The sequence below is a fragment of the Aspergillus candidus genome (genome assembly GCF_002847045.1).
Source record: "Aspergillus candidus strain CBS 102.13 unplaced genomic scaffold BDW47scaffold_28, whole genome shotgun sequence".
Taxonomy (NCBI): Eukaryota; Fungi; Ascomycota; class Eurotiomycetes; order Eurotiales; family Aspergillaceae; genus Aspergillus; species Aspergillus candidus.
In genome coordinates, this window is record NW_020194033.1 from 192,138 (window position 1) to 213,114 (window position 20,977).

Below are 20,977 nucleotides of genomic sequence, written 5' to 3' on the forward strand. Positions count from 1 at the left end.
CTTACATAACCCGGATTGTGCGCGGGGAGGCCGCTGCGCCCGCCGTAATTTGTGGCATCCATTCAGGCTCATTTCTTCTTTCTTCCAACAACCTACTCTCTCAACTCTCCCAGTATGTTGTCGTGGAGCTGATATCGTCTCTCCTCTTCACCCGGCAGAATGGCGGCCGCTCCATCCCGTCCGTTTGATTACCTCGAAGGCCTGCCGGGCACCGTCTTCTTCAAGCTCTATCAGCAGCCCTCGACCGCTCTCGCGATCTTCCGGCGCATGCTGCCTGATTTGGGTATGTGGCTCTCCGATCGCCAGGTCTGACAGGAACCGGACAATCGAACTGACTGGCGGTGGGGGTGCATTGAAGCAAAATGCTTTGTCATGGCTCTTCTCTATCTGAAGGATCCCCTCCCTGCGGGGGATCTCGAGGGCTGGGTCAAGTCCGGTAGTATTAAGTGAGTGGCTTATAACTAGTGTTACATCACTGGTAAACGAAATCTAATTTTTTCTTATCGTTCTATATAGGGAACGAGATCATGCGCTCTCGATCTTAGGTCGTCTCCATATCCTATCGAATACCGTGACATCCGACAATGTGCGTGCTTATATGGTCACCAACCCGTTTTCGACCTCCCTTCGTCAGGCCCTGACCGGCGCGGAACAAACCCAATCATTCGGGGTGCTGGCGCAGATTCCCCCACAGTCGGCGGTGTCGATCCCTGAGCTTGATGAGTATGCGCGACGGCAGTGGGAAGGCGTTCTGGGGTACATGGTGGGGACGAGTGGGCTGGGAGCGCAGCGCGAGGCCGGTCTCAGCAAAGGCGTCAAGCAGCTGCTGCAAGCCGGTCACCTGGTGGAGGTCCGGGACCGTCGCGTGGAGATCACGCAGGATGGATTCGCCTTCGTCTTACAAGATGTCAGCACGCAAGTGTGGCACATCCTCATCCTCTACGTCGAGAGCGCCGAGGCCATCGGCATGGACAGCGTCGAAGTCCTGTCGTTCCTGTTCCTTCTCAGCAGCCTGGAGCTCGGGAAGTCCTACGAGAAGAGGAATCTGACCTCCAACCAGCTCCGCACCCTGACCGACCTCACCGACTTCGGCATCGTCTACCAAGACTCCACGGAAGCCAGCCACTTCTACCCCACCCGTCTGGCAACCACCCTAACCTCCGACTCCAGCACCCTCAGCAACCCCATCGCAGGCTCCCTGACCGGGCCCACCGGCACGTCCTCAGGCGGGAGCAAAGCCGCAACAGGATTCATCATCATCGAGACCAACTACCGCCTCTACGCATACACCTCATCCCCGCTCCAAATCTCCCTCATCGCCCTCTTCACCACCCTCAAATACCGCTTCCCCAACCTCCTGACCGGCAAAATCACCCGCCAGTCCATCCGCCGCGCCATCGAAATGGGCATCACCGCCGACCAGATCATCTCCTACCTCTCCACCCACGCCCACCCGCAAATGCGCAAATACAACGCCTCCCGCGCCACCTCCAACCAAGCCGGCATCCCCTCCGTCCTGCCCCCGACAGTCGTCGACCAGATCCGCCTCTGGCAGCTCGAGCGCGACCGCGTCAAAGCCACCCCGGGCTTCCTCTTCAAGGATTTTGTCAGCTTATCCGAGTACGAGGCTCCTTGCCGCTACGCCGAGGAGATCGGCGTCTTAGTGTGGAAATCGCACAAGAAGCGCATGTTCTTCGTCACCCGCCACGAGCAGGTTGCTGCCTTTTTGCGTAGTCGGAAATGATTGAATCTCACATCGTGATCCAATATTGATCGGCTTGGCGGATTACCCCAGCCTTGGGGCCTTTGTAGCATAAAACTGAAACAGCCCGGCGTTAAGGAGGTTTTTTATTTCATGTTCTGTCCACTTCGCACAAGAAGTCGCATTTCTCTATCTTACTTCTGATTTGTATAATGGGGTATTAGAAGTAAGACGGACGGGTTGATGCTCATGTTCAGTTGTCTGGTTTTTTTATTTTTTCAGTTAAATTAATTGACCGATCAATCAACCATCAATCATCAGCCAGTCAGTGTACAGCCCATATAGTACGCTCATTCTAATGCATATATCGGACCATGTGTGTATCAATGTAAGCAGACATTCTTCGTATACAACAATTATTACCTACCCAGCTATGCAACAAGCAAACAAATCAGCAAGTAAGCAAGCAAACAACAAGCAAATCGCTCAGCTCAATTTCGTACGCGCTTGATTGACAGCCAGCCACCAAAGATTAACAACAGATAGAAAAAAACAGACAAATATAAAATTAAAAAAAAAAGACAAGGAAGAAAAAGAAGGGACCTATAAGACGATAAATCTAAATATACAGAAGAAAGAGAGACATCACTCAGGAACAGCAATATTCTCCCACCCCTTCTGCCCCTCCTCGCGGTGTTCCACAATAACTTGCAATCCCCTCCGGCCGCAGAAGCCGTCATTCCCCGCTAGCCGGTCCACGACCTGGAAAGAACCACCGCCCTTGTCGAGGTTATCAGGGACCCAGACGGTGTCCTGCACGCGCTGGCCGGGGATTTCCTCGCGGCGGGGGTTGGACCACGGTAGGCCGACAAGGTGGTTGAGGACGTTGTGGAGGAAGGGGTAGAGTTTCTCGAAGCGGCGGGTTGTGCTCAGCCAGGAGAGTGTGCTGCTGTCGTAGGCGACGCGCACGTAAGGGTTCATGTAGATGCCTGTGTCGGCGAGGTCGTCGACGCTGGATTTTGGTGGGTCTTGGAGGTCGGCGTGTACGAGGCAGCATTCGGAGGCCTCCCAGAAGAGGTCGTGCGCGGCGCGGAAGCGTGTGGGTGGCGGTGGGGGCGGGAGGGGCTGGGTTTTTGCTGGGTTGCGCTTTTGGAAGTACTGCGCGTCGAAGGCGACCATGCCGCCCCAGCAGCTGCGGACGCGGACGGCGTCGCGCTCTGAGAGAACGTCGCTGCGGCTGTGGCCGTTGCCGGCTGTGGAGAACCACGGAAAGAAGGGCAGGCCCATGCTGTAGCCTTGGAGGTCGCGCGTGGCGTAGGTGTCGTAGAACTTGAAGGCGTTGACGAAGTCGACGGCGCAGGCGGCGCGGTACTGCGCGACGCCGTCGTTGTCGGCGGCGTTGGTGGAGAAGAGGAGCTGGAGGGCGTCGACGGGGTCGAAGACTACGTCGTTGAGATAGAGGAGTCTGTCGTAGTGATTTTGGGCTTCGTCTAGAGGTTTTAAGGCTCGGTTCCGCACCTCAGCTAGGTATTCGATGCGCTTGATGCGAGTCTCCCCGCCGGGGATGGTGACGGTCGGGAGGGTGGTCAGGTCGAGGTGCTCCTCGAAGACGATCGACTTCTTGCACCGGACTTGCTCCTCCAGGCTGCGCAAAGCGCTCCGCCCCTCCTCTCCGCTGTCGTTCTCGTAGATGCTCAGGAACACGTTGTCCGGGCCGAGCAGGTCCACCAGCTGCAGCACCCGCGACCCCCATTCGCCCCCCGCGAGGTCCCCGCTCTTGTCGTACAGGCTGGCGGCGATGAAGACCTTCTCGTTGCGCGCGTTGCCCCGTCCAGGGTCGGTCGATTGTTCGATGGCGTCGCGGAGCGTGGCGTACTGCGGCGGGGGATTTGAGTACGACGGGCGCAGGATGGCACTGCCGACCATCAGGGCGACCATGATGCCCATGATGAGATTATGGTAGAAGCATAGTCGGCGGAGGAGGCGGGAGCAGGATGATCGCGGGGCGGAGGAGATGAGCGGTCGCGACGGCTTGAGGCGGCGGTATCCGGCGTAGGTCGAGGAGAACAGTCGCGATAGGAGAGGCACCCGGTGCAGTAAGCGCCTGGGCTGTGGGGGTATTTGCGACTCGAAGTCGGCGTCATCGAGGTTGAAGCTCCCCTGCGAGTCGACGGACGATCGAGCGTCGAGCTCGTACTCGTCCGGATGAAGGAGACGGGCGGACATGGCGCGGGTGATATAGTCAACTAGGCAGATGAAGAGGCGGACATAGTGAGAAGATGACAACGGAGAGACGTCCAGCACGCCATGGCTTGGTTGTTTTTAAAGACGAAGAATTCCAATCGGGGGAAACAGAACATCGATGATCGGCCGGGGATGACCTGGTCGCTTATGTCAGCGCCTGCAACGTGCCGTATCATATCAAAGAAGTCTCGGTCTCAGCGCAGCGTGAAACAGGGATCCCTGGTCGGGTTATGGTGATGGTTATGGTTCTATTGTTACTCAGGTCTCTCAGGGTATACAGGAATATAGACATCAATCACGCCTCCGAATCGCTCGCCTCGCTGTCCGAGTCACTATCCTCCTCCGAATCCAGCTCCTCATCCTGCTCGTCCTCCGCTGTGGACGGGGGCAGCATCACGAACGCCTTGAGACAGGTGATGCGGTGTCCCGTCTCGTAGGCGTTCAAGAGCCGGCCGACCTGACGGACTGGAGTCGCCGATTCACCGGACGGCTTGGATTTCTCTCCGACAAGTTCCTTTCCATGCAGCAACCACACCCGGACCAAACCTTCGCTACCGCCGGTGACCACCAGGAAGTCGTTCTTCCCGACGGCCGGCTCGTCTTTCAGGTTCATGATCTCAAAATCCTTCACGCGCCCGGGGAGACCGCACGGCTTTCCACCGAGCTGGGCGACCGCCTCCGCGTACGGGATCGGGCACTCGGCCTCGTCGTCGGATTTCCGGGTCTTCTGGGTCGAGTAGAACCCGATGCGGCCGTCTTCGGTCGACACGGCGAGTAGCTCTTCGCTGTCCTCGGAGGAGGGGTCCACCGAGACATACTTCATCTGGTGCAGCTTGCTCCGGGGGCTCGGCAACACTCTGCAGATGGGGGTGGAGTCCTGCGAAGGAGTTCGTCAGTCAACTTGATACTCAGGCAGCTTGATACTCACCCAGGGATTAACATGACAGGGAGGGATGACTTACAATTCCAAAAACCACAGCGCCCCACTCGAACGCGACAGCAAACTCCTCCCCCTTAGAATTCCAGATAATCTTCCGGCCCTCCCCAGTGCTCCACTTGCCCTCCTTCACCCCCATTAGCATCTCACGGGTAAAGTTCAGCACACCCGCCTTTTTCCCCGTAACCAAGTTCCACAACCGCATGCACTTCTCCCCCTTCCCGACACTCAACATCACCTTCATACTCGGATGCACCGCAAAATCATTCACACCGGCCGGGGAACCCCCGGGGGGCGCCGTATCGCCGCTAGGCCGGCCCTGCATCTTCGGCCGGGGAGCCTTGATCGTAGAAACCACAGTCCAGTCGCGGGTCTTCGTAACGGAGATGGAGTTATCGTCCGAGCCGGCGAGCAGCTTCGAGCGCGACGGGAAGCTCAACGACGAGACGCTGGCATCGTGATGCAGCAGCGTGCCCAGCTCTCTGTTCTTAGGGTTCTCGAGGATCTGCTGGCCCGACAGCGACGGGAGAGACGGGAAGTCCTCGCCCGCGGCCGGCGCATGCGCGGACAATGAGTACAGGTTGACCCGCTCGTCGGAACTGCCGCTGGCCAAAATGATCTTCTGGGCTTCGCTGCCTGACTCCGATGCAGACGGCATCGGCGAGAGGGCGAGACATCGGATGGCGGAGGCGTGGGCTTCGAAGAGGAAGGTGTCAGAGAACTGGACGAGGGATGGGTCGGCGGTGGGAGGTTCGTCTTTCTGTTTCTTGTCGGCCGACTTCGAATCGAACGACGATGGAGAGACGGCCGCGGTGAAGCCGTGTAGCACCGATTCGTAGGACCCGGTGACGATTTGCAAGGTGACGGCCGGATCATCGACGGTCGGCTTGGGCGTCGGGGCAGGCTTAGGGGTGGTCGGTTTGATTGTTTTGGACGGCTGGGTCGAAGCGGCCTTGGCCGTTTCCTGTCTCTTGCGTTTAACCATGATAGCTGTGGGGGTTGAAGAAAAAGGTGTGAGTGAAAGTTGATGCTAATCGGATCGCAAAAAGAGCGGTTGACTTTTTTTTTTCTTTCATTTTCTTTCTGCAGGAATTTATTAGGCGGTGAAAGTGTAGAATACACCGCCTGCTTACAAAGAAGCATACTGCATAACTATGCATAAAGTGTGGATTACGATTTCCTCGTCCTAGAACTGAAGGAAACAAATAGAATAGAAAATAAAAATAAATCGAATATCTCATTGCACACGTTTCATTCTGACATCCGAAAATCCCGGAAGTACTGGTATACATGATGTTCCTGCCCATGGATCGGCCCAGTAAAGCAATGGGTATATAGATAGGTATATTCGTTATAGAACCACAAAATCGTGGATGCGATGCGAAAGGAGCCGGATCAGGGTACAGAATGATCGAAATGATGCGCTAAATTGATACTTGCAGAGGCGTAACAGGACTTTTTTTTTTTTGTTTTTTTTTCTTCCCTTCCTTTACTCAACCTGGTCCAGCTTCTGCACAACCATGGCGCTGGCAGCACCGCCACCGTTGCAGATGGCGGCGACACCGTACTCGCCGGGCTGAAGCTGGTGCAGCAGGGTCACCAGGATGCGAGAGCCAGAGCTGCCGAGGGCGTGGCCCAGGGAGATGGCGCCGCCCAGGGGGTTGACGCGGGCGTTTTCCAGGCCCAGGATCTATTGGAGTTAGATTATGATCAAAATGATAGAGAACACAGTGAAGGGAGAAAGAGAGGAAGATAGAAAGTAAAAAGGTAGAAACTCACCTTCTCGTTCGCCTTGATGACAGCGGCAAAAGCCTCGTTGAACTCCCACACGGCGACCTGGTCCTTGGTGATGCCGGCCCGCTCCAGGGCAATGGGGACAGCCTTGGCCGGCGCCACGGGGAAGTCGATGGGGTCGATGGCGGCGTCCGCGGAGGACACGATGCGAGCCAGAGCACGGTTACCCTTGCCGAACTCGCGAGCCAGCTCCTTGCTGGCGATAACCAGCGCCGACGCGCCGTCGTTCATGGTGGACGCGTTGCCAGCGGTGACGGTGCCCGTGCCGTCGCGGACGAAGGCAGGCTTCAGGGTCGGCAGCTTGTCGATGCGCAGGTTCTCGTATCCCTCGTCACGCTCGATCACGGTGTCGCCCTTCTTACCCTTGACGGTGACGGGAACGATCTCGTCGGCGAACTTGTTCTGGCTCCAGGCCTCCTGGGCGCGCTGGTACGACTGGATGGCGTACTGATCCTGGTCCTCGCGGGAGACCTCATACTTCTTGGCGGTGTTCTCCGCGCACACACCCATGTGGAACTTGTTGTAGACGTCCCACAGACCGTCCTTGATCAGACCGTCCTCCAGGGCGAGGTTGCCGAAGGGGGGCAGCTGGCCCGCGCGGGCCATGTAGTAGGGGACACGGGACATGTTCTCCATGCCACCGGCGATCTGGGCCTCCGCCAGGCCGAGCTGGATGTTCTGGGCGGCCAGCGCCACCGCCTTGAGACCGGACGCGCACACCTTGTTGACCGTCGTTGCTTCGACCGTGGGGGCCAGCCCAGCGAAGATCGAGGCCTGACGGGCGGGCGCCTGGCCCACGGAGCCTTGAAGGACGTTGCCCATGTACACATCCGTGATCTTCTCGACGGGAAGGTTGGACTTGCCGACGGCGGACTTGATGGCCGCGGCGCCGAGCTCGGGGGCGGATACCGACGAGAACGAGCCGTTGAACTGGTGGGAAGTCAGCCATCACGGCTGTTCCTTCGTCTATTGACCCGGAACATTTCTTACCTTGGCCGTCGGCGTACGAGCGCCACTGAGAATGTACGCCTCCTGGATCTCCTTCAGGGCCGGTCGGGCGGAGCTGAAGTTCCTGAGTCCCTGGCGAGATGCGGGGAAAGCGGCGCGCTTGGTGAGCATACGGGCGGCGAGCCCGGTCGAGGTTTGGATGGCCATAATTGATGGAATGTGTTGGAAATGTAGAGCGAAGAGTGAAGAGGGAGACCAGATCAAACACAACACCAGACAGGATGGAGAGGAGTGAGGAGAAGAAGAAGGTCGGCGGCGATCGAGAAAGACGGGGCATTCCGCCTCTAACCGCCTTTTCCACCCGCTGAGCCGAGGCTGTTCGTTGATTACGTCACGTCACATGATGTCCAACTACTAATCATCGAGGCCAACTGGTCAATCTTGGTCCCAACATGCAAACTATCCATTGTAGCGTTATTATACATAGTAATGAAAGATCACGACACTTGCGCAATCTGCTCCTCCGTCCAATCCCAGAAGCGTTTGCCCATGTCCGCATCGTCAGCATACTGGCTGGAGCCTTTCCGACCCACCGGAACATAGTAGGCCCCGTTGACCAGGCGCTCCCTCGAGACGCCGGTGGCAAAGAGCTGGTTGAGGGCTCCCGAGCGTACGCTTCGCAGAACCGCGAACAGAGCGGTCACCGAGAGTCGCGCGATGGCTCCCGACGCCTTGGTGTGCTCGTACAATGGGCTCGACACCGCGCCGGGGTGGATAGAGACCGAGAGGAGTTCGGGATAGCGTCGGGCCAGCTCCGCCGCAAAGAGGACGTTGGCAGCCTTGGACGCACCGTACCGGGAGAGCGATCCGGTCTGTAGTAGCGCGTCCGTCGAGGTCAGGACCTCGTAGGCGGGGGCGGTGTTGTGCGCGAGCGAGCTCACGGTCACAACGCGCACGTCCGCGTCCGGGACCTCTCGCGCGGTCTTTTGGAGGGTAGGGAGTAGGAGCTTGGTGAGGAGGAAGTGACCCATGTGGTTGGTGCCCAGTTGGATCTCGAACCCTTCCTGGGTCACTCCGGGCGGGTTGGCCATGGTCCCCGCGTTGAGCACGAGGCGGTCGAGACGGTCACATTCCCCCTGAAACTGCTGGGCGGCGGCGCGGATCGACTGAAAGGACGTGAGATCGAGTGGGATATGTCTGATGTCGACGGGGGACGGAATGGATTTTTGGATCGATTCGATGGCCTCTTGCGCCTTGGTGGCACTCCGTGCGCCAATGTAGATGCGAGACGGACGATGGTGGGCGAGCTGGATGACCGTTTCTTTTCCCAGACCGGAATTTCCTGCGCGGGCGGACCGATTAGCATCCTGCAACCAAAACGCCTGGGACGGAGAGAAACGAAAGGGGGAAGAAGGTCGCATACCTCCAGTGACCAAGATCACCTTCCCGGACAAGTCTCCAATATCTCGTTGGGGGTCAAACAAGGACCCCAGCAGACCAAAAGTGGCTTCATTCAAGGTCGGACCGACGCTGGCGGCGAAATCCAGGGGATGGGTAATGGCGTGCCGAGCAAACAAACTGAGAGTGGCAGAATCTACCAGAGCCTTGGACATGTTGGCGGTGATCCAAGCGGACTGAATGAGGAGATGGATAATTCGGACGAGGTCAACGGATTGTTCTGGGGTGGGGGATAAAAATATAGGATTCTAAAAGGGCGCGACGATCCTCCGGGCAGCGGGGTGGGCCACCGAGGTGCAGCATGATCAACGGAGAGAGGTATCAGATGGACCTATAAAAGTTTTAGGTAAGGAATGGAGTGGATGGAATCAACCGAGAGGGGTCATTGACGAAGCACAAGTGAGGCGCAAGTCCAGGGGATGTTGAGGTTGGAAGTGACACCGCGTCAAATAATGTCAGATAGTGTGCGGGGAGTCGGGATATCTCAACACATTCTCGCGAACTATGGTTCTACTCCTATAATAGAGGACTTAGGTGTTTACACTAATTTGTATACTTCTGCTACTCATATCTGAGTCAGCTTAGAATCAAATCGAAATGTCAATATTCAAGCGACTATGTATACCAATGCCCATGTGATAACAGACCAAGCATTGCGTGCGACAAGAACATCCACAGATCAGTATTCCAGAACCACACGAGGACTTCTCCCTTCCATATCCCTTCACATGCTTCTTCACTGCTTGACCAAGCCTTCTATGTCCATCTTGAATGTCTTCTTCTTACCTTTTAACCCCGGCCTGTTCTTGACTGCTTGTATGTCGCGCAGATGACCTCAGGGCCGTCGCGTTGCGGTCATCGCGCCCCGTGTATATTGATTCGTCTCAAAGCTCGAAGGTAGCATTGAGCGCGCGAGTCACTGATATAGTCTTAGGCAGTTGGAGTTCTTGTCGCGTGGATGTATATCGACCAGACTATTCACCGAGATGCGACTGGAGATAAACTTGGGCGTTCATGGTAGTACCCTAGACCGATACTGTAAGGGATGGATTAGCACTGAATATTTGAACAATTGTCACAAATCAAGGTGGATCAAAGATAGACCAAAAGATCCATCCAAACGATCCATCTACATGACAGATCAAGAGATAGAGCACGACAGAGAATCGAGAGAAAGGCTGGAGATCATCCCGACCAACTCCAACCGGACTAGCGTGAGGCCCATATTTACCATAATCAGCCCAACGGTTTCTTGACGACAACAACATCTACGACTACAACTTCAACTACCACGACTCTCCAGTCACATCCTACCACCTCTCCTCTACCGCTTATCTGACAACCTATTTTTTCATATCCGTTGACCTCTGACCCTGACAAAATGCGCTTCCTGTGTCTTCACGGCGCCGGTACAAGCGCGGAAGTATGTCTTTCTTATCAATCAGACCAACCACTTCCTATACTAACCCGATCCTGTAGATCTTCGAGATCCAATCAGGTACAAACCATCCACCATAAATTCATCCATATGAAAGAAGGATCAAAAAAGGACTAAGAATCTACTAGGCGGCCTCACCCAAGCCCTCGAAACCGAAGGCCATGTCTTTAAATACATCGACGGCCGCCTAGAAGCCGACCCCGAACCAGGTACATCCCTCCTTCCTCCACCTTCCACCCACCCCATACTGAATGATGTGGGAACAGAAATAAAAGGTATCTGCGACGGCCCCTTCTACGATCACTACCCCCGCGGCACCTCCCCAGGCGAAGACCTCATTCGCGCAATCAACTACACCATGAACATCATCCACCGCGAGGGCCCCTTCGACGCCGTACTTTCCTTCTCACAGGGTGCGGCCCTCGCCGCCGCCACGATTCTACACCACGCGCGCGCCAACCCATCCGCCCCGCCGCTGTTCAAGCTCGCCGTGTTCATCTGCGGTGCGGCGCCGTATACGCTTGACGGGAAGGAGATCCTGGACCGCGCGCCTGACGCGCCTTACCCGCTGACGGTCCCGACGGTGCATATCGTGGGGCGGCAGGATACGCTTTATCCGTGGAGTATGCGGCTTTATGGGCTTTGTGATCCTGCGAGGGCGGAGCTGTATGATCATGGCTCGAAGCATCATATTCCGTTTGATGTGAGGAATACGGAGGCTATGTTGGGGGTTATTGAGAGGGGGATTGAGAGAGCGGGGTAGGATTAGATGGGGGGTATCTATCTTTTGTCTATCTATAAATCTATAAATCTATATATCCATCAATTCATTGTAGAATCAACCATGCAATTCATGGACCATAATGTGACGTTTATAGCTACGGAGGGTGAGAAGCTCTAGATTCATGAATGGATTCGATAAATGCTGTATAACTATCATGCCGACGACGCCCCGTTCATACCATGAACGCCCACTCCAACAATGAAATGAACCAATGCTAAATAATTCGATGCACGTGCCGAAGCACGTCCCCCATCGACGGGGGCGGGTATATTTTTTCCTTGAGACATCAAGTCAACCTGCACGGATGCGAAAGAAAAATGCCCAAGCCAACAACGATCAAAACTGAGAAATGCAACACGGACAAGGGATGGGTGGAGAATTAGAAGCTGTTAAAACGTGAAATGTGCACGAATGCAAGAAACGTAAAAACGAATAGTAGGTCACCGAAAGAGAATGGATGCTAGATCTGCCCCTTGATGTCAACAATCCGATGAGCCGATGACTTGGCCGTCTCTAACAAGAAGCTGGCTTTGGCCCCGGTGAGCAGTCTCACGGTCCCGTCCTTTTCTTGGAGAAACTCTTCCGAGGTATGATCCAGAACGAACCGTGCGCTCTGCTCATCGGACTCGAAACCGAGCTCTTCAGTGATGAACCGGATCTTTACGTCGGGTTTATATCTAGCAGATCTCGTCAGTACCATTCCACATGCGAGTCGGGGGAAAGAAGCATACGCTTTACAGATGACCGCCAAGGCCGACAGCCGCTCACGATCCACAAACATATCCATCAGGTAAGCCCCCATGTTTGGAGTATCCAAATACAGCTGAAAGAAACGGTGATAGTTTCCTAAAGCGAGTGCGGACCGAACGTCCAAGGCGTGCTTCACCGCCAGATCCCGCTTATCTGCCGCCGTCAAGTCGGCCAGCGCATCGTTCATGGCCGTCCAGTTGCGAGTGTGGATGAAGTACAGGATGCGATACGCCTTGAACTCGGTGGGATGCCCGCCGAGTTGCCGCGTGTAGAGAGCCCGCAGCTGCGTTTGACACTGATTGTACTCACCAAGATCTCCTTTCTCCAGGGCGATACGAGCATGGATCTCGTACACGCTAACCGTGAACTCGTTCCGGATATGCTGCACCGTTAAATCTTGCCGGAGGGACTTGAACTGATCGCAGATGTACCCGTAGTTGTTATCCTTCTTCCATTTCTTTTTCAAGAGATCCAGCGTCTTCATCAGGACCGGCAGGGGACGGACCGTGTCCGGGTTCGGCGCCGACGTCAACCGGAAATATTTCTTTTCCAAGTCCTGGCACCGCCCGACGACGGGGCCTTGGTTGGCGGCGCTAGGCGTGGGGGACTCGCCCCGCGACGACGGGGACGAACCGTACCGGGCCCGAGGATCTTCAAACCGCTTCTTCCGCAGTTCTAGATTAGCTTTGGACTTACTTGGATTCTTTTGATCTATGCGTTGCCGCTTATCAGTGGGTGAGTACGAGATTCGGTCTTCAAAAGGGACTTGACTGTTAGTTTGCCGCCACGGGGGAGCGCCGTTGGCATCCCCGTGGTACTCCGCCGACTTTCGCTTTTTAGATGCCTCGTTGGCAGCGGTATCAATTTTGCGGGGAGAAGCCGTACTTGCCGCTCCCCAAGCGGAGACATTCGGACTGGCTAGGATCCGGTTTCGTTCATTTTGAACCATGACCTGGGGGAGAGGTAAGGCGTCCCAGTTGGTGGTGTGGAGCTCATCTCTCTCCGCTGCGGCGGTGATCACGGACTTCAACTTGGCCTCCATCTCTTGCCTGCTGACTGAGAGCATTTGGTTCTCTGGCGCAAAACACCGCTGTACGTACGACCGCACCGGTGCTGGCCATTCTACTCGTTTCCGAGCAGACGCTTCCGTTGTCGACGGCTGGGATGATACTGAAGGGGGTTGGGATACGGCGGACTTGGATGGGGCTGGAGTGGCGAGGCTACGGCGTGCTTGAACCGGGATGTACGCTGGGGCGGCTGCATCTACGTCAGTATCGCTATATATTGGGGATCACTCGCGCGGAGAGACATACCATGACCAGCAACTTTGGGGGTGGCTGTGACGACAGCTGACCCTGACCGCCACGGAGGCATGCCAGTGCTCATGATGAACAATATCTAAGCAACTGAATAACGGGGTGATCACGGAGGGAAAAGAGAAGAAAAAGGAAGAGAACAGGAATATGTAACTGATAACACGAATGGAAAAAAGAAGACGATGGAAATCGAGGACGCGATCTGAACTGAACTACGGAGTTTGCTTCGAGACGAACTGGACGAACTGGACGAAGTATGATTCCTACACCAAGAGTCGTTTCGGTTGTCTCGCACGAACGGGGCCAAGACCGTCAAAAACGATACCCAGAGACAGATCAAAGATAGGAAGATGGGAGTCTGATTGAGATGGCAACGATAGAGGATCGAGAAGTGAGGTTGAAGATAGACAGGATAAGGAAAGGAGACTCGCTTACGTGGGAGAGGAGTTTTCTCTTGGCATTCCTCACCGCCTGCCGTATCGGATTGGCCTGACATCAGTGACCGGCAGTTTCCCTCTCTCTCTCTCTCACTTGATCCAGTATCGAAACATCATCTCTCATGTTTCCTCAGTCGTCTGTCTTCACTGTTTTCCTGGGTGTGGAGAAGTCCTCAGGTCTGGTCTACTAGATGTTTTTCAAGCCGTTGGACCTGACCACTGCTCTTCGTCCCTTGTTGTTGCCCGATGAGACCCTGTTGTTCGTTCAGGATGCGGTGGGGTTATATGAGGGGTGAGTGCCTAAACTATCTGGTCCCTGTGGGCTGATTTACAATTGAAGCTTGACTTTCTTCTGCTTTCTGGTATTATTGGACTGATTGATCTTGTCTGCATAATTAGCAAATACAAAATTCCCGACTATCAGGACGGCCATGCGTACCTCACGTCGCACCGAGTATGCTACGTCGCAGTCGAGGAGCCGCGGAAGTACTCGGTCAGCATTGACTTGAAAGAGGTGGATCATGCGGATTACCAAGTATGATGTCGCTTCGGATGAATTTGGGGGTGGTGGCTGACCTGACCTCAGGCTGGTTTTCTGAAATCGTCGCCTAAGATCACCTTGTACCCCAAACCGCGGAAGACCGGTCTCTCCAAGTCTCGAAGCACCGCGGCGAGTCCAGCCCGCTCTTCGCACCCAGCCCATCTGCAATCAACAAGATCCCAGTCGCCATTGACGCGGATATCCACTCCCCAGGTCCAGTCACCCGCACCACAGCCAGTGCTGGCCACCTGGATTTGCCCCATATGCTCATTGTCCAACCCGGTGCCTTACAACTTCGATCCGTCCACGGCCACTACATCGACGCAAGTGCCTCCTTGTCTAGCATGTGGCATCAAACCCCCTTTCACAACCGTGCTCAAGGCCGCCATAAGTGCTGCAGCCAGCCGAGAGGGTACCTCGACAGCATCTGCCTTGCCTCTGCCCGGTCAGGAAGCCGTTCCCGAGCACAATGATACCCGCAACGCGACTTCATCACAGAACGGGGCCTCGATCTCATGCCCCCGGTGTACTTTTGTAAATCACCCTTCTCTTTTGGAATGTGAAATTTGCGGCGCTCCGATCAGGCCCGCCGGCGCCCCGGGTGCTACAGGTGATACTCTGGGGCGTTCGGAGTCCCCGGCTCCATTCTTCAACCAGGGAAGCATCAAGAGTACCGAAATAACCGACTGCATCAAACTTTCGTTCCGTGGAGGGGGCGAAAAGGCTCTCTACGAGAGGCTGAAAGGCGCCTTGGTCCAGAGAAAATGGCTTCTCTATGATGCGCCCCCCGCACCGCAGCAGCCGTCGCAGCGCACATCATCCCCTGGTTTGACAACGGCCCCATCGGTGTCGGATGCGGTTCCCGCACAGACTCGGTCCCCCGCAGTTGGCATTGCTGGCCTTGAACAACGAGGGCTTCAAACTCGTCGGAACAATGAACTAGTCATCGGCAATGCGTTCGAAGATCTGGAGGCGCTCATGGCATCCGCGAAGCAGATCGTTAGCCTTGCTGAAACACTGGCGCGGGAATCGGGTATGGCCAGCGATGAGGGCTCCGCGGAAGCCAGTGCAGTACTTTCAGAATCGGTGGAAGCGTTGGGGATGGTGACGACCAAGGATATGCTTGGTTCTGGTGCGGAGAGCTTGTACCTGTCGGAACTTTCGCGCAATCTAGCAGAATACTTAACCGATGACCGCAAAGGGATTCTCCAGAGAGAAGGCGGGATTGTGAGTCTCATCGACTTGTGGGCCATCTTCAATCGGTCGCGCAACGGGGTGGAGCTAGTCAGTCCTTCGGATTTCCAGCGAGCGGCAGGGTTGTGGGAGAAGCTGAAGCTCCCAGTCCGGTTGCGCCGGTTCAAGAGCGGCCTGCTTGTCGTCCAGCGTTACGACTGGAGCGACGAAAAGACCATCCAGCAGATACGAGACTGGATGGCGGAGCTGTGCCAGCATCCGCCCGCTGAATCAGTCGCCTGGGACTGGCGCATCTTCGGGCAGGCCGTCACGGCTCAAGAGGCAGCGCAGCGGTTCAAATGGAGCGTGGGCGTCGCAACCGAGGAGCTGGAAATGGCCGAAGATCAAGGCATCCTTTGCAGAGAGGAAGGCATCGAGGGGCTGCGGTTTTGGAGCAACCATCTCATATCCAGCTCCGAGCCGGAAAACGTAGGCGCGCTGAGCGTCACCAGCCTTACCATCTGATTAATCCAGACCTCGACAACAAGTCCGTAAACGATCACGCTTAAACGACCGCCCATGCAATCATGTTCCGTCACTCCATTCTGTACATAAACCTACTAGACATCTCGCCCCTCAGGAGCCGGGACCAGCAACCAGCTCGCATCACATCCAACCATGCAGACTATCTATATACACAAAACGATCAAAAGAACGAGACAGAATTAGACCAACTCCCTCCCAATGATCAAAGCATCCACCAACTCCTCACTATTCGCCAACCGACCGGCCCCCGGGACACGGCCAATCACGCGGAAACCCAGCTTCTCCCAGATCTTGACCGACGCGACGTTGTTCTCAAAGACAAGATTGAAGACGGAAAACTTATAGCCCTGCATCGGTGTTAGCCCCCCAATCTCACCACCCAGTCCGATAAAGGGGAAAGAAAGATAGAGAACCTACCAGCTTCGGCGCATACTCCAAATAAGTCTCACCCATGACGATTCCCACTCCGCGGTTACGCGCCGCCCCCGTCGTCATGAATCCCGCATTGCAGACATGCGAGCACCGCCCTATCAGCACATCAGCCACCAATCCTCCAAACAAAACATGGAAATAAAAGGAAAAGACAAGAAAAGGGAAAAAGGAAAGATGCATATACATACCCGGATAATTCGGCTTAACATAAAACGTCCCCAAACACTCCCTCTCCCAATCCCTCCCCTCGCACAAACCACCCTCCTGCTGCTCCCCCGCCAAAACAGCCACCACGGCAAACGTCCCAAACCAGTACCCCGCGAACTGCTCCAGGGTCATCGGCTCCTCCATGGGATACGTACAACCGGTCTCGATCTCGGCCGAGAACTCCCGGTGCAGCAGCTTGACTAGTTCCTGGGGCACGCTGTCGGGCCCGCCGGTGACGGGGTACAGGATGGCCTTGCTGCCGTCTTTCAGGGTTGCCGTGCGTGGGGCCAGAGTCGGCGCTGCTGCGGCGGCCGCGGCTGGGGCGGGGATGCGAGTGCTGGGGTCTTCGAGGAGGGCGGGCATTTTTTTCTCTTTTTTTGTTCTATTTCTTGGTTTAGAGTATTTTGAAATCTTTAAGTCCTTCTTTGGGGGAATTTGTTCTTCTGTATGGGTTGGAGGTGGATTGGAGGTATAAAAATGTTTTCTAGATTAGAGTCATCTATAAGGAAGCAAATCAAAGAAATCAGGGAGGATTAGTCAGAGGCCACTATCGCGATCCACTAGTGATGTTATCGATAGCCGGCTATACTCTCTGCCATCGTGCTCAATACTTGGATGTATGCTATTGTAGAGGACGAGATATGGAAGAGGATTCGTTTATTGGTATAGTACTATATACATCAGCGAGTTATACAAGGCCGCACCGACACGCGTCCCAGTCTCATGCACACGCAGTCGGTTCCATCCTATCGGTATCGTACAGCCACAGCCATCATCCATCCGCATGGGCTATCCTTCCCAGACTCGACTGGCTCTTGGCCTGTCGTTCCACTCTCTCATTCCTGGAAGGGGATGTATCATGGGGTGTTGTATCAGAAGCAGGATCTATCGTCCCACTTGAACAGAAACAGGAAAATCAAAGAAAGCCATCGTCATTCGGTACAAAATACAGCATGGTACGGCAAGTCACACGACTCACGACTTGTTACCTGGATCTTCGGATTTCCTGGTAGCCTGGAGTAGTTCATACAGCTGTCCGAGTTGCTGATCTATATCGCAGATCAACCATTAGCATTATTCATACCATGGATTGACAACGGTCATAAGACCCATTGTGCTATGACGAAACTCACCACTCATCTTATCCAGCTTCGCCTTGTCCAATTTCTCCCCGGCCCACGAATCTCCTTCTATTTTCTGCGCATACAGCTGCCACTCCGTGAGGAAGCCGATCTAGATCGTATTAGCGGGTCTCCCAATCCGGCGTGCATAAACTCGCAGTAAAAGAAGGGCAAGAAGGGAACATACAATATGTACCGGATTCTCCACCGTGCGATGCGCCCGGAACTCCGCCTTCACATAGCTATCGCCAAGCAGGCGCATCTCGGGATCGAGCTTCCGTCGGTGGGCGCGGAGAAGGCGACGGTAGAGGTGGATGGGCGGGAGGAGGGCCATGGCTTGGCTGAGGCTGGACTTGGAGCCCATTCCCGAAGGGGAGGCCATGAGGAGGCGCGAGAAAGCTCTCATCGTGTATTTTTATATGGTGTGTAGAGAGAGATTGGGAGGGGAAGAGTGTAGAGATCGATATGCCGCGGTTGGAGATGGGAATCCGGAGTGCGGCCGGGAGAGATTGGAAAAGCGGAGACGCGCGATCCAATCAGCGGATCGGTGGGCTTTTTCCCCGACGGTATAGCTTCAAATAACTTTCCTCACAATTCAAGCACACTCAGAATAGACTAATTCAAGGATTGATTGATACATCATGCTCCCCACACCAGACACAGCGCACGTCTCCTTCGACACCGTCTACGAACCCTCCGAGGACTCCTACCTCTTCCTCGACACGCTCTCCTCCCCCTCTGAATCGTCATGGCTCTCGCACCGCTTTAGCCCCTCCACCTCCACCTCCACCTCTACCCCGAGCCCCCTCATCGTCGAGGTAGGCACCGGCTCCGGCGTCGTCCTCGGCTTCGTCGCCGCCAACTCCGAGCAGATTTTCGGCAGGCGCGACATTCTCGCCCTCGGCACAGACGTCAACCGGAACGCCTGCGCCGCCACACGAGAAACGGCGCAGCGCGCAATTCAAGACCGACAAGGCACTACCACAGACAATGGCACCAGCGCAACAAGCACATTTCTCGCCCCCATCATGGCAGACCTAGGCGCACCCCTCCGGCAAGGCAGCGTCGACGTCCTCCTCTTCAACCCGCCCTACGTCCCCACCGAGGAACTGCCTCAAATACCATCCGCGACGACGGAGCAGGCGATGGAGGGAATGTCCCGGTCGGAGAAGTTCGACCACGAGTCGTACCTCCTGTCGCTGACGTATGCGGGCGGAAAGGACGGCATGGAGACGACGGATCGCTTGCTAGATGCTATTCCGGGACTGTTGCACCCCGGGCGTGGTGTTGCGTATGTTCTTCTTTGTCGGCAGAATCGGCCGGATGAGGTGCGCGATAGGATTGTTGCGTGGGGGGGTGGGTGGTGTGCGGAGTCGGTGGGGAGTAGTGGGAAGCAGGCGGGGTGGGAGAAGTTGATTATATTGAGGATCTGGAGGGAGCTGCCTTGAGGGACGAGCTGGATGTTTATAGAGCATGGATAATGTTTGATGATTGTATGATTGGGGTTCTTTTGTGTTTGTCAATATACTTTGAGGACTGGACTTGGTTGCTGATGGTCATAAAATGGGTATATGGGAATGGTGGTATGTAAATGCAGCGCTACTTCTCCCTCAACCTCTCGATCTCCATCCGGACTCCCTCCATCTCCTTGATCAGGGCCCCATACCGGCGCGCGATCTCCTTGATCGGCCCGGACTCCGTGTCTGCAATCTGGTACCCGTCGAGCTCCTCCAAAAGTTGAGCCTTTTGTCTCTCCACGCGCTCCCGCGTCTCTTTGAGATGTTCCTGATATCGACCCAGCGCTGTGACAATCTCGGGGGTGTTGATCGCCGCGGAGGTCTCCAGTTGCATGACACTGCCACGCGCATGTCGTCGTCAGCATTCTTTTCCTTCTTTCCTTCTTTTAACCGACACAAATACATACCTCAACTTCCCATCCACACCCTCTGCGACCATCGCCAAATGTTCCGCCTTCGCCTTCGTAGCCCGAGCCACAGCCCCATGTTTCGTCCGCTCGAGGAGAACCACCGCGCGCTCCAGGACCTGTGCCTTGGCAGCAAGGACCTCCGCCGCCGTCGTCGCCAATCGAGCCCGGGACGCCGGGATCTCAGACAGCTGCATGCGACGCAGGTGTCGAGTGCGATCCGATATCTGCGGCGCGAGGGGCGCCTGCGCCGCGGCCCGGATCATCGACTGGCGGTTCCGGGCACGCGCTCGCGAAGTCTCTGACGGTGCGGGCGGAGCCCGCGTCTGGCTGTCGCCTGCGTTGATGATCGCTCGGAGGTCTTGGACAGTGGTTGACAGTGCATTGGCGAACGAGGGCATCAGGATCGGGAGATCAGCGTAGAAGGCGTCGATGTCGGGGCCGAGAAGAGATAACGCGTCGGCGCCATCGCGGGGGTCGATGTCGCTGTCGAGTTGGGTTGGGGATGATTCGAGGTATAGGGTGATTATTGCTGCTGTTTCCCGGTACTGTTTTTGCGTTTGCCATTGTCAATTGGATTCTTTGCTTGGGTTGAAAGGTAGGGAGGGTCGCACGTCATCCGGGACTCCGCTGTCAGGGTCAACGGCCAGCTGCCGCAGGATCTGTCTCTTGATGTGTCTTTTGGCGTGTCGTAAGCGGCATTCATTCAACTCCTGGTAGCAGAATAAGAAATTGTGTCAGATGGAGCCTCTTCAGGAAATATAAGACGCTCACGGCGAACTTACTTCCCGTACTTCTCGTCGCACCGGTTGCAAATCATTGGTGCGGGTGGAGCCGTCGGGGTTGAGGAGGTTCGTTGTGAGATTCTGGTAGAGCCGTTTGAATTGAGGGTTGTTTTCCAGAATGGTGGGATCGCAGGGGGGAAGCATCGTGTTATGAAGTGCAGGTTGATGTTATTCGCATCTCTCATGTTGATCCAGCGCGCTCACCGCCGAGTCCGCGATAAGATGAAGTTGTATGCCTCAGGCTGCGACTGTATTATTGCTGGCATTGGCGATGTACACTCGACCTGAAGATCGAGAAGACCAGCACTGTCAGACAAACTATAACGAATACAACTCTCAGCCTAATAAAAGCATCAGAATATCCGTCATCAAGAACATTGCGCTCCAATGCAGGTACATCCAGGCCCCGAGGCACCCCGCAGTCACCTGACCGACCCGCC

At 55.6% G+C, this 20,977-nt stretch overlaps 12 protein-coding genes across 12 annotated transcripts; 4 read left to right on the forward strand and 8 right to left on the reverse strand.

Annotated features, from left to right (window-relative positions):
• The first annotated feature begins 99 nt into the window (after positions 1–99).
• On the forward strand, positions 100–2,019 carry BDW47DRAFT_107232 (TFIIH/NER complex subunit TFB2). The gene is made up of 3 exons (XM_024812955.1): positions 100–283; positions 359–446; positions 517–2,019. Exons 1-3 carry the CDS (start codon positions 160–162, stop codon positions 1,742–1,744), a joined length of 1,440 nt encoding a protein of 479 aa, XP_024671291.1. The 5' UTR covers positions 100–159; the 3' UTR covers positions 1,745–2,019.
• A 328-nt stretch (positions 2,020–2,347) lies between these two features.
• On the reverse strand, positions 2,348–4,014 carry BDW47DRAFT_132109 (glycosyltransferase family 69 protein; the record flags this gene model as incomplete). Its single annotated transcript, XM_024817487.1, has 1 exon — positions 2,348–4,014. The coding sequence occupies exon 1, from the start codon at positions 3,926–3,928 to the stop codon at positions 2,348–2,350; it is 1,581 nt and encodes a 526-aa protein (XP_024671292.1). The 5' UTR covers positions 3,929–4,014.
• A 127-nt stretch (positions 4,015–4,141) lies between these two features.
• BDW47DRAFT_107234 (putative 60S ribosome biogenesis protein Mak11) lies at positions 4,142–5,913 on the reverse strand. The gene is made up of 2 exons (XM_024812956.1): positions 4,909–5,913; positions 4,142–4,823 (listed from the first exon to the last, which is right to left on the reverse strand). The coding sequence occupies exons 1-2, from the start codon at positions 5,866–5,868 to the stop codon at positions 4,242–4,244; spliced, it is 1,542 nt and encodes a 513-aa protein (XP_024671293.1). The 5' UTR covers positions 5,869–5,913; the 3' UTR covers positions 4,142–4,241.
• Positions 5,914–6,148: 235 nt separating this feature from the next.
• On the reverse strand, positions 6,149–7,891 carry BDW47DRAFT_39075 (thiolase family protein). Its single transcript, XM_024818900.1, has 3 exons — positions 7,668–7,891; positions 6,663–7,607; positions 6,149–6,573 (listed from the first exon to the last, which is right to left on the reverse strand). The coding sequence occupies exons 1-3, from the start codon at positions 7,830–7,832 to the stop codon at positions 6,373–6,375; spliced, it is 1,311 nt and encodes a 436-aa protein (XP_024671294.1). The 5' UTR covers positions 7,833–7,891; the 3' UTR covers positions 6,149–6,372.
• Positions 7,892–8,122: 231 nt separating this feature from the next.
• Positions 8,123–9,452, reverse strand: BDW47DRAFT_132111 (putative short-chain dehydrogenase/reductase family protein; the record flags this gene model as incomplete). The annotated part of the gene is made up of 2 exons (XM_024817488.1): positions 9,049–9,452; positions 8,123–8,967 (listed from the first exon to the last, which is right to left on the reverse strand). Exons 1-2 carry the CDS (start codon positions 9,236–9,238, stop codon positions 8,123–8,125), a joined length of 1,035 nt encoding a protein of 344 aa, XP_024671295.1. The 5' UTR covers positions 9,239–9,452.
• A 1,012-nt stretch (positions 9,453–10,464) lies between these two features.
• Positions 10,465–11,284, forward strand: BDW47DRAFT_126480 (serine hydrolase FSH; the record flags this gene model as incomplete). The annotated part of the gene is made up of 4 exons (XM_024816559.1): positions 10,465–10,506; positions 10,563–10,581; positions 10,650–10,730; positions 10,788–11,284. The coding sequence occupies 4 exons, from the start codon at positions 10,465–10,467 to the stop codon at positions 11,282–11,284; spliced, it is 639 nt and encodes a 212-aa protein (XP_024671296.1).
• A 138-nt stretch (positions 11,285–11,422) lies between these two features.
• On the reverse strand, positions 11,423–13,754 carry BDW47DRAFT_107239 (SAC3/GANP domain protein). Its single transcript, XM_024812957.1, has 3 exons — positions 13,369–13,754; positions 12,037–13,312; positions 11,423–11,982 (listed from the first exon to the last, which is right to left on the reverse strand). Exons 1-3 carry the CDS (start codon positions 13,439–13,441, stop codon positions 11,766–11,768), a joined length of 1,566 nt encoding a protein of 521 aa, XP_024671297.1. The 5' UTR covers positions 13,442–13,754; the 3' UTR covers positions 11,423–11,765.
• Positions 13,755–13,911: 157 nt separating this feature from the next.
• BDW47DRAFT_107244 (ESCRT-II subunit protein VPS36) lies at positions 13,912–16,598 on the forward strand. Its single transcript, XM_024812958.1, has 3 exons — positions 13,912–14,100; positions 14,208–14,343; positions 14,395–16,598. The coding sequence occupies exons 1-3, from the start codon at positions 14,000–14,002 to the stop codon at positions 16,045–16,047; spliced, it is 1,890 nt and encodes a 629-aa protein (XP_024671298.1). The 5' UTR covers positions 13,912–13,999; the 3' UTR covers positions 16,048–16,598.
• On the reverse strand, positions 16,248–17,070 carry BDW47DRAFT_126483 (GNAT family N-acetyltransferase; the record flags this gene model as incomplete). Its single annotated transcript, XM_024816560.1, has 3 exons — positions 16,248–16,415; positions 16,486–16,595; positions 16,689–17,070. The coding sequence occupies 3 exons, from the start codon at positions 17,068–17,070 to the stop codon at positions 16,248–16,250; spliced, it is 660 nt and encodes a 219-aa protein (XP_024671299.1).
• Positions 17,071–17,397: 327 nt separating this feature from the next.
• On the reverse strand, positions 17,398–18,290 carry BDW47DRAFT_39107 (succinate dehydrogenase assembly factor 3). The gene is made up of 3 exons (XM_024818902.1): positions 18,016–18,290; positions 17,841–17,940; positions 17,398–17,756 (listed from the first exon to the last, which is right to left on the reverse strand). Exons 1-3 carry the CDS (start codon positions 18,232–18,234, stop codon positions 17,683–17,685), a joined length of 393 nt encoding a protein of 130 aa, XP_024671300.1. The 5' UTR covers positions 18,235–18,290; the 3' UTR covers positions 17,398–17,682.
• A 179-nt stretch (positions 18,291–18,469) lies between these two features.
• BDW47DRAFT_126485 (S-adenosylmethionine-dependent methyltransferase) lies at positions 18,470–19,276 on the forward strand (the record flags this gene model as incomplete). Its single annotated transcript, XM_024816561.1, has 1 exon — positions 18,470–19,276. The coding sequence occupies one exon, from the start codon at positions 18,470–18,472 to the stop codon at positions 19,274–19,276; it is 807 nt and encodes a 268-aa protein (XP_024671301.1).
• A 138-nt stretch (positions 19,277–19,414) lies between these two features.
• BDW47DRAFT_132115 (uncharacterized protein) lies at positions 19,415–20,930 on the reverse strand. Its single transcript, XM_024817489.1, has 4 exons — positions 20,538–20,930; positions 20,367–20,465; positions 19,753–20,300; positions 19,415–19,683 (listed from the first exon to the last, which is right to left on the reverse strand). The coding sequence occupies exons 1-4, from the start codon at positions 20,679–20,681 to the stop codon at positions 19,428–19,430; spliced, it is 1,047 nt and encodes a 348-aa protein (XP_024671302.1). The 5' UTR covers positions 20,682–20,930; the 3' UTR covers positions 19,415–19,427.
• Between the last annotated feature and the right edge of the window lie 47 nt (positions 20,931–20,977).

Bases quoted from the DNA above. Each gene is read 5' to 3' on its own strand.
- BDW47DRAFT_107232 (XM_024812955.1), top strand. From the start codon at position 160: ATGGCGGCCGCTCCATCCCGTCCGTTTGATTACCTCGAAGGCCTGCCG. The intron at 284-358 runs GTATGTGGCTCT...GGTGCATTGAAG, and splicing joins GCGCATGCTGCCTGATTTGG to CAAAATGCTTTGTCATGGCT. The intron at 447-516 runs GTGAGTGGCTTA...CGTTCTATATAG, and splicing joins GTCAAGTCCGGTAGTATTAA to GGAACGAGATCATGCGCTCT.
- BDW47DRAFT_107234 (XM_024812956.1), bottom strand. From the start codon at position 5,868: ATGGTTAAACGCAAGAGACAGGAAACGGCCAAGGCCGCTTCGACCCAG. The intron at 4,824-4,908 runs GTAAGTCATCCC...ACTCCTTCGCAG, and splicing joins GCGCTGTGGTTTTTGGAATT to GACTCCACCCCCATCTGCAG.
- BDW47DRAFT_39075 (XM_024818900.1), bottom strand. From the start codon at position 7,832: ATGGCCATCCAAACCTCGACCGGGCTCGCCGCCCGTATGCTCACCAAG. The intron at 7,608-7,667 runs GTAAGAAATGTT...ACTTCCCACCAG, and splicing joins CTCGTACGCCGACGGCCAAG to TTCAACGGCTCGTTCTCGTC. The intron at 6,574-6,662 runs GTGAGTTTCTAC...TAACTCCAATAG, and splicing joins TCATCAAGGCGAACGAGAAG to ATCCTGGGCCTGGAAAACGC.
- BDW47DRAFT_107239 (XM_024812957.1), bottom strand. From the start codon at position 13,441: ATGAGCACTGGCATGCCTCCGTGGCGGTCAGGGTCAGCTGTCGTCACA. The intron at 13,313-13,368 runs GTATGTCTCTCC...ACGTAGATGCAG, and splicing joins CCCCAAAGTTGCTGGTCATG to CCGCCCCAGCGTACATCCCG. The intron at 11,983-12,036 runs GTATGCTTCTTT...GAGATCTGCTAG, and splicing joins TTGGCGGTCATCTGTAAAGC to ATATAAACCCGACGTAAAGA.
- BDW47DRAFT_107244 (XM_024812958.1), top strand. From the start codon at position 14,000: ATGTTTTTCAAGCCGTTGGACCTGACCACTGCTCTTCGTCCCTTGTTG. The intron at 14,101-14,207 runs GTGAGTGCCTAA...CTGCATAATTAG, and splicing joins GCGGTGGGGTTATATGAGGG to CAAATACAAAATTCCCGACT. The intron at 14,344-14,394 runs GTATGATGTCGC...ACCTGACCTCAG, and splicing joins TGGATCATGCGGATTACCAA to GCTGGTTTTCTGAAATCGTC.
- BDW47DRAFT_39107 (XM_024818902.1), bottom strand. From the start codon at position 18,234: ATGAGAGCTTTCTCGCGCCTCCTCATGGCCTCCCCTTCGGGAATGGGC. The intron at 17,941-18,015 runs GTATGTTCCCTT...AATACGATCTAG, and splicing joins TGGAGAATCCGGTACATATT to ATCGGCTTCCTCACGGAGTG. The intron at 17,757-17,840 runs GTGAGTTTCGTC...TCTGCGATATAG, and splicing joins GAAGCTGGATAAGATGAGTG to ATCAGCAACTCGGACAGCTG.
- BDW47DRAFT_132115 (XM_024817489.1), bottom strand. From the start codon at position 20,681: ATGCTTCCCCCCTGCGATCCCACCATTCTGGAAAACAACCCTCAATTC. The intron at 20,466-20,537 runs GTAAGTTCGCCG...TTCTGCTACCAG, and splicing joins TGCGACGAGAAGTACGGGAA to GAGTTGAATGAATGCCGCTT. The intron at 19,684-19,752 runs GTATGTATTTGT...TGCGCGTGGCAG, and splicing joins GGTGTGGATGGGAAGTTGAG to TGTCATGCAACTGGAGACCT.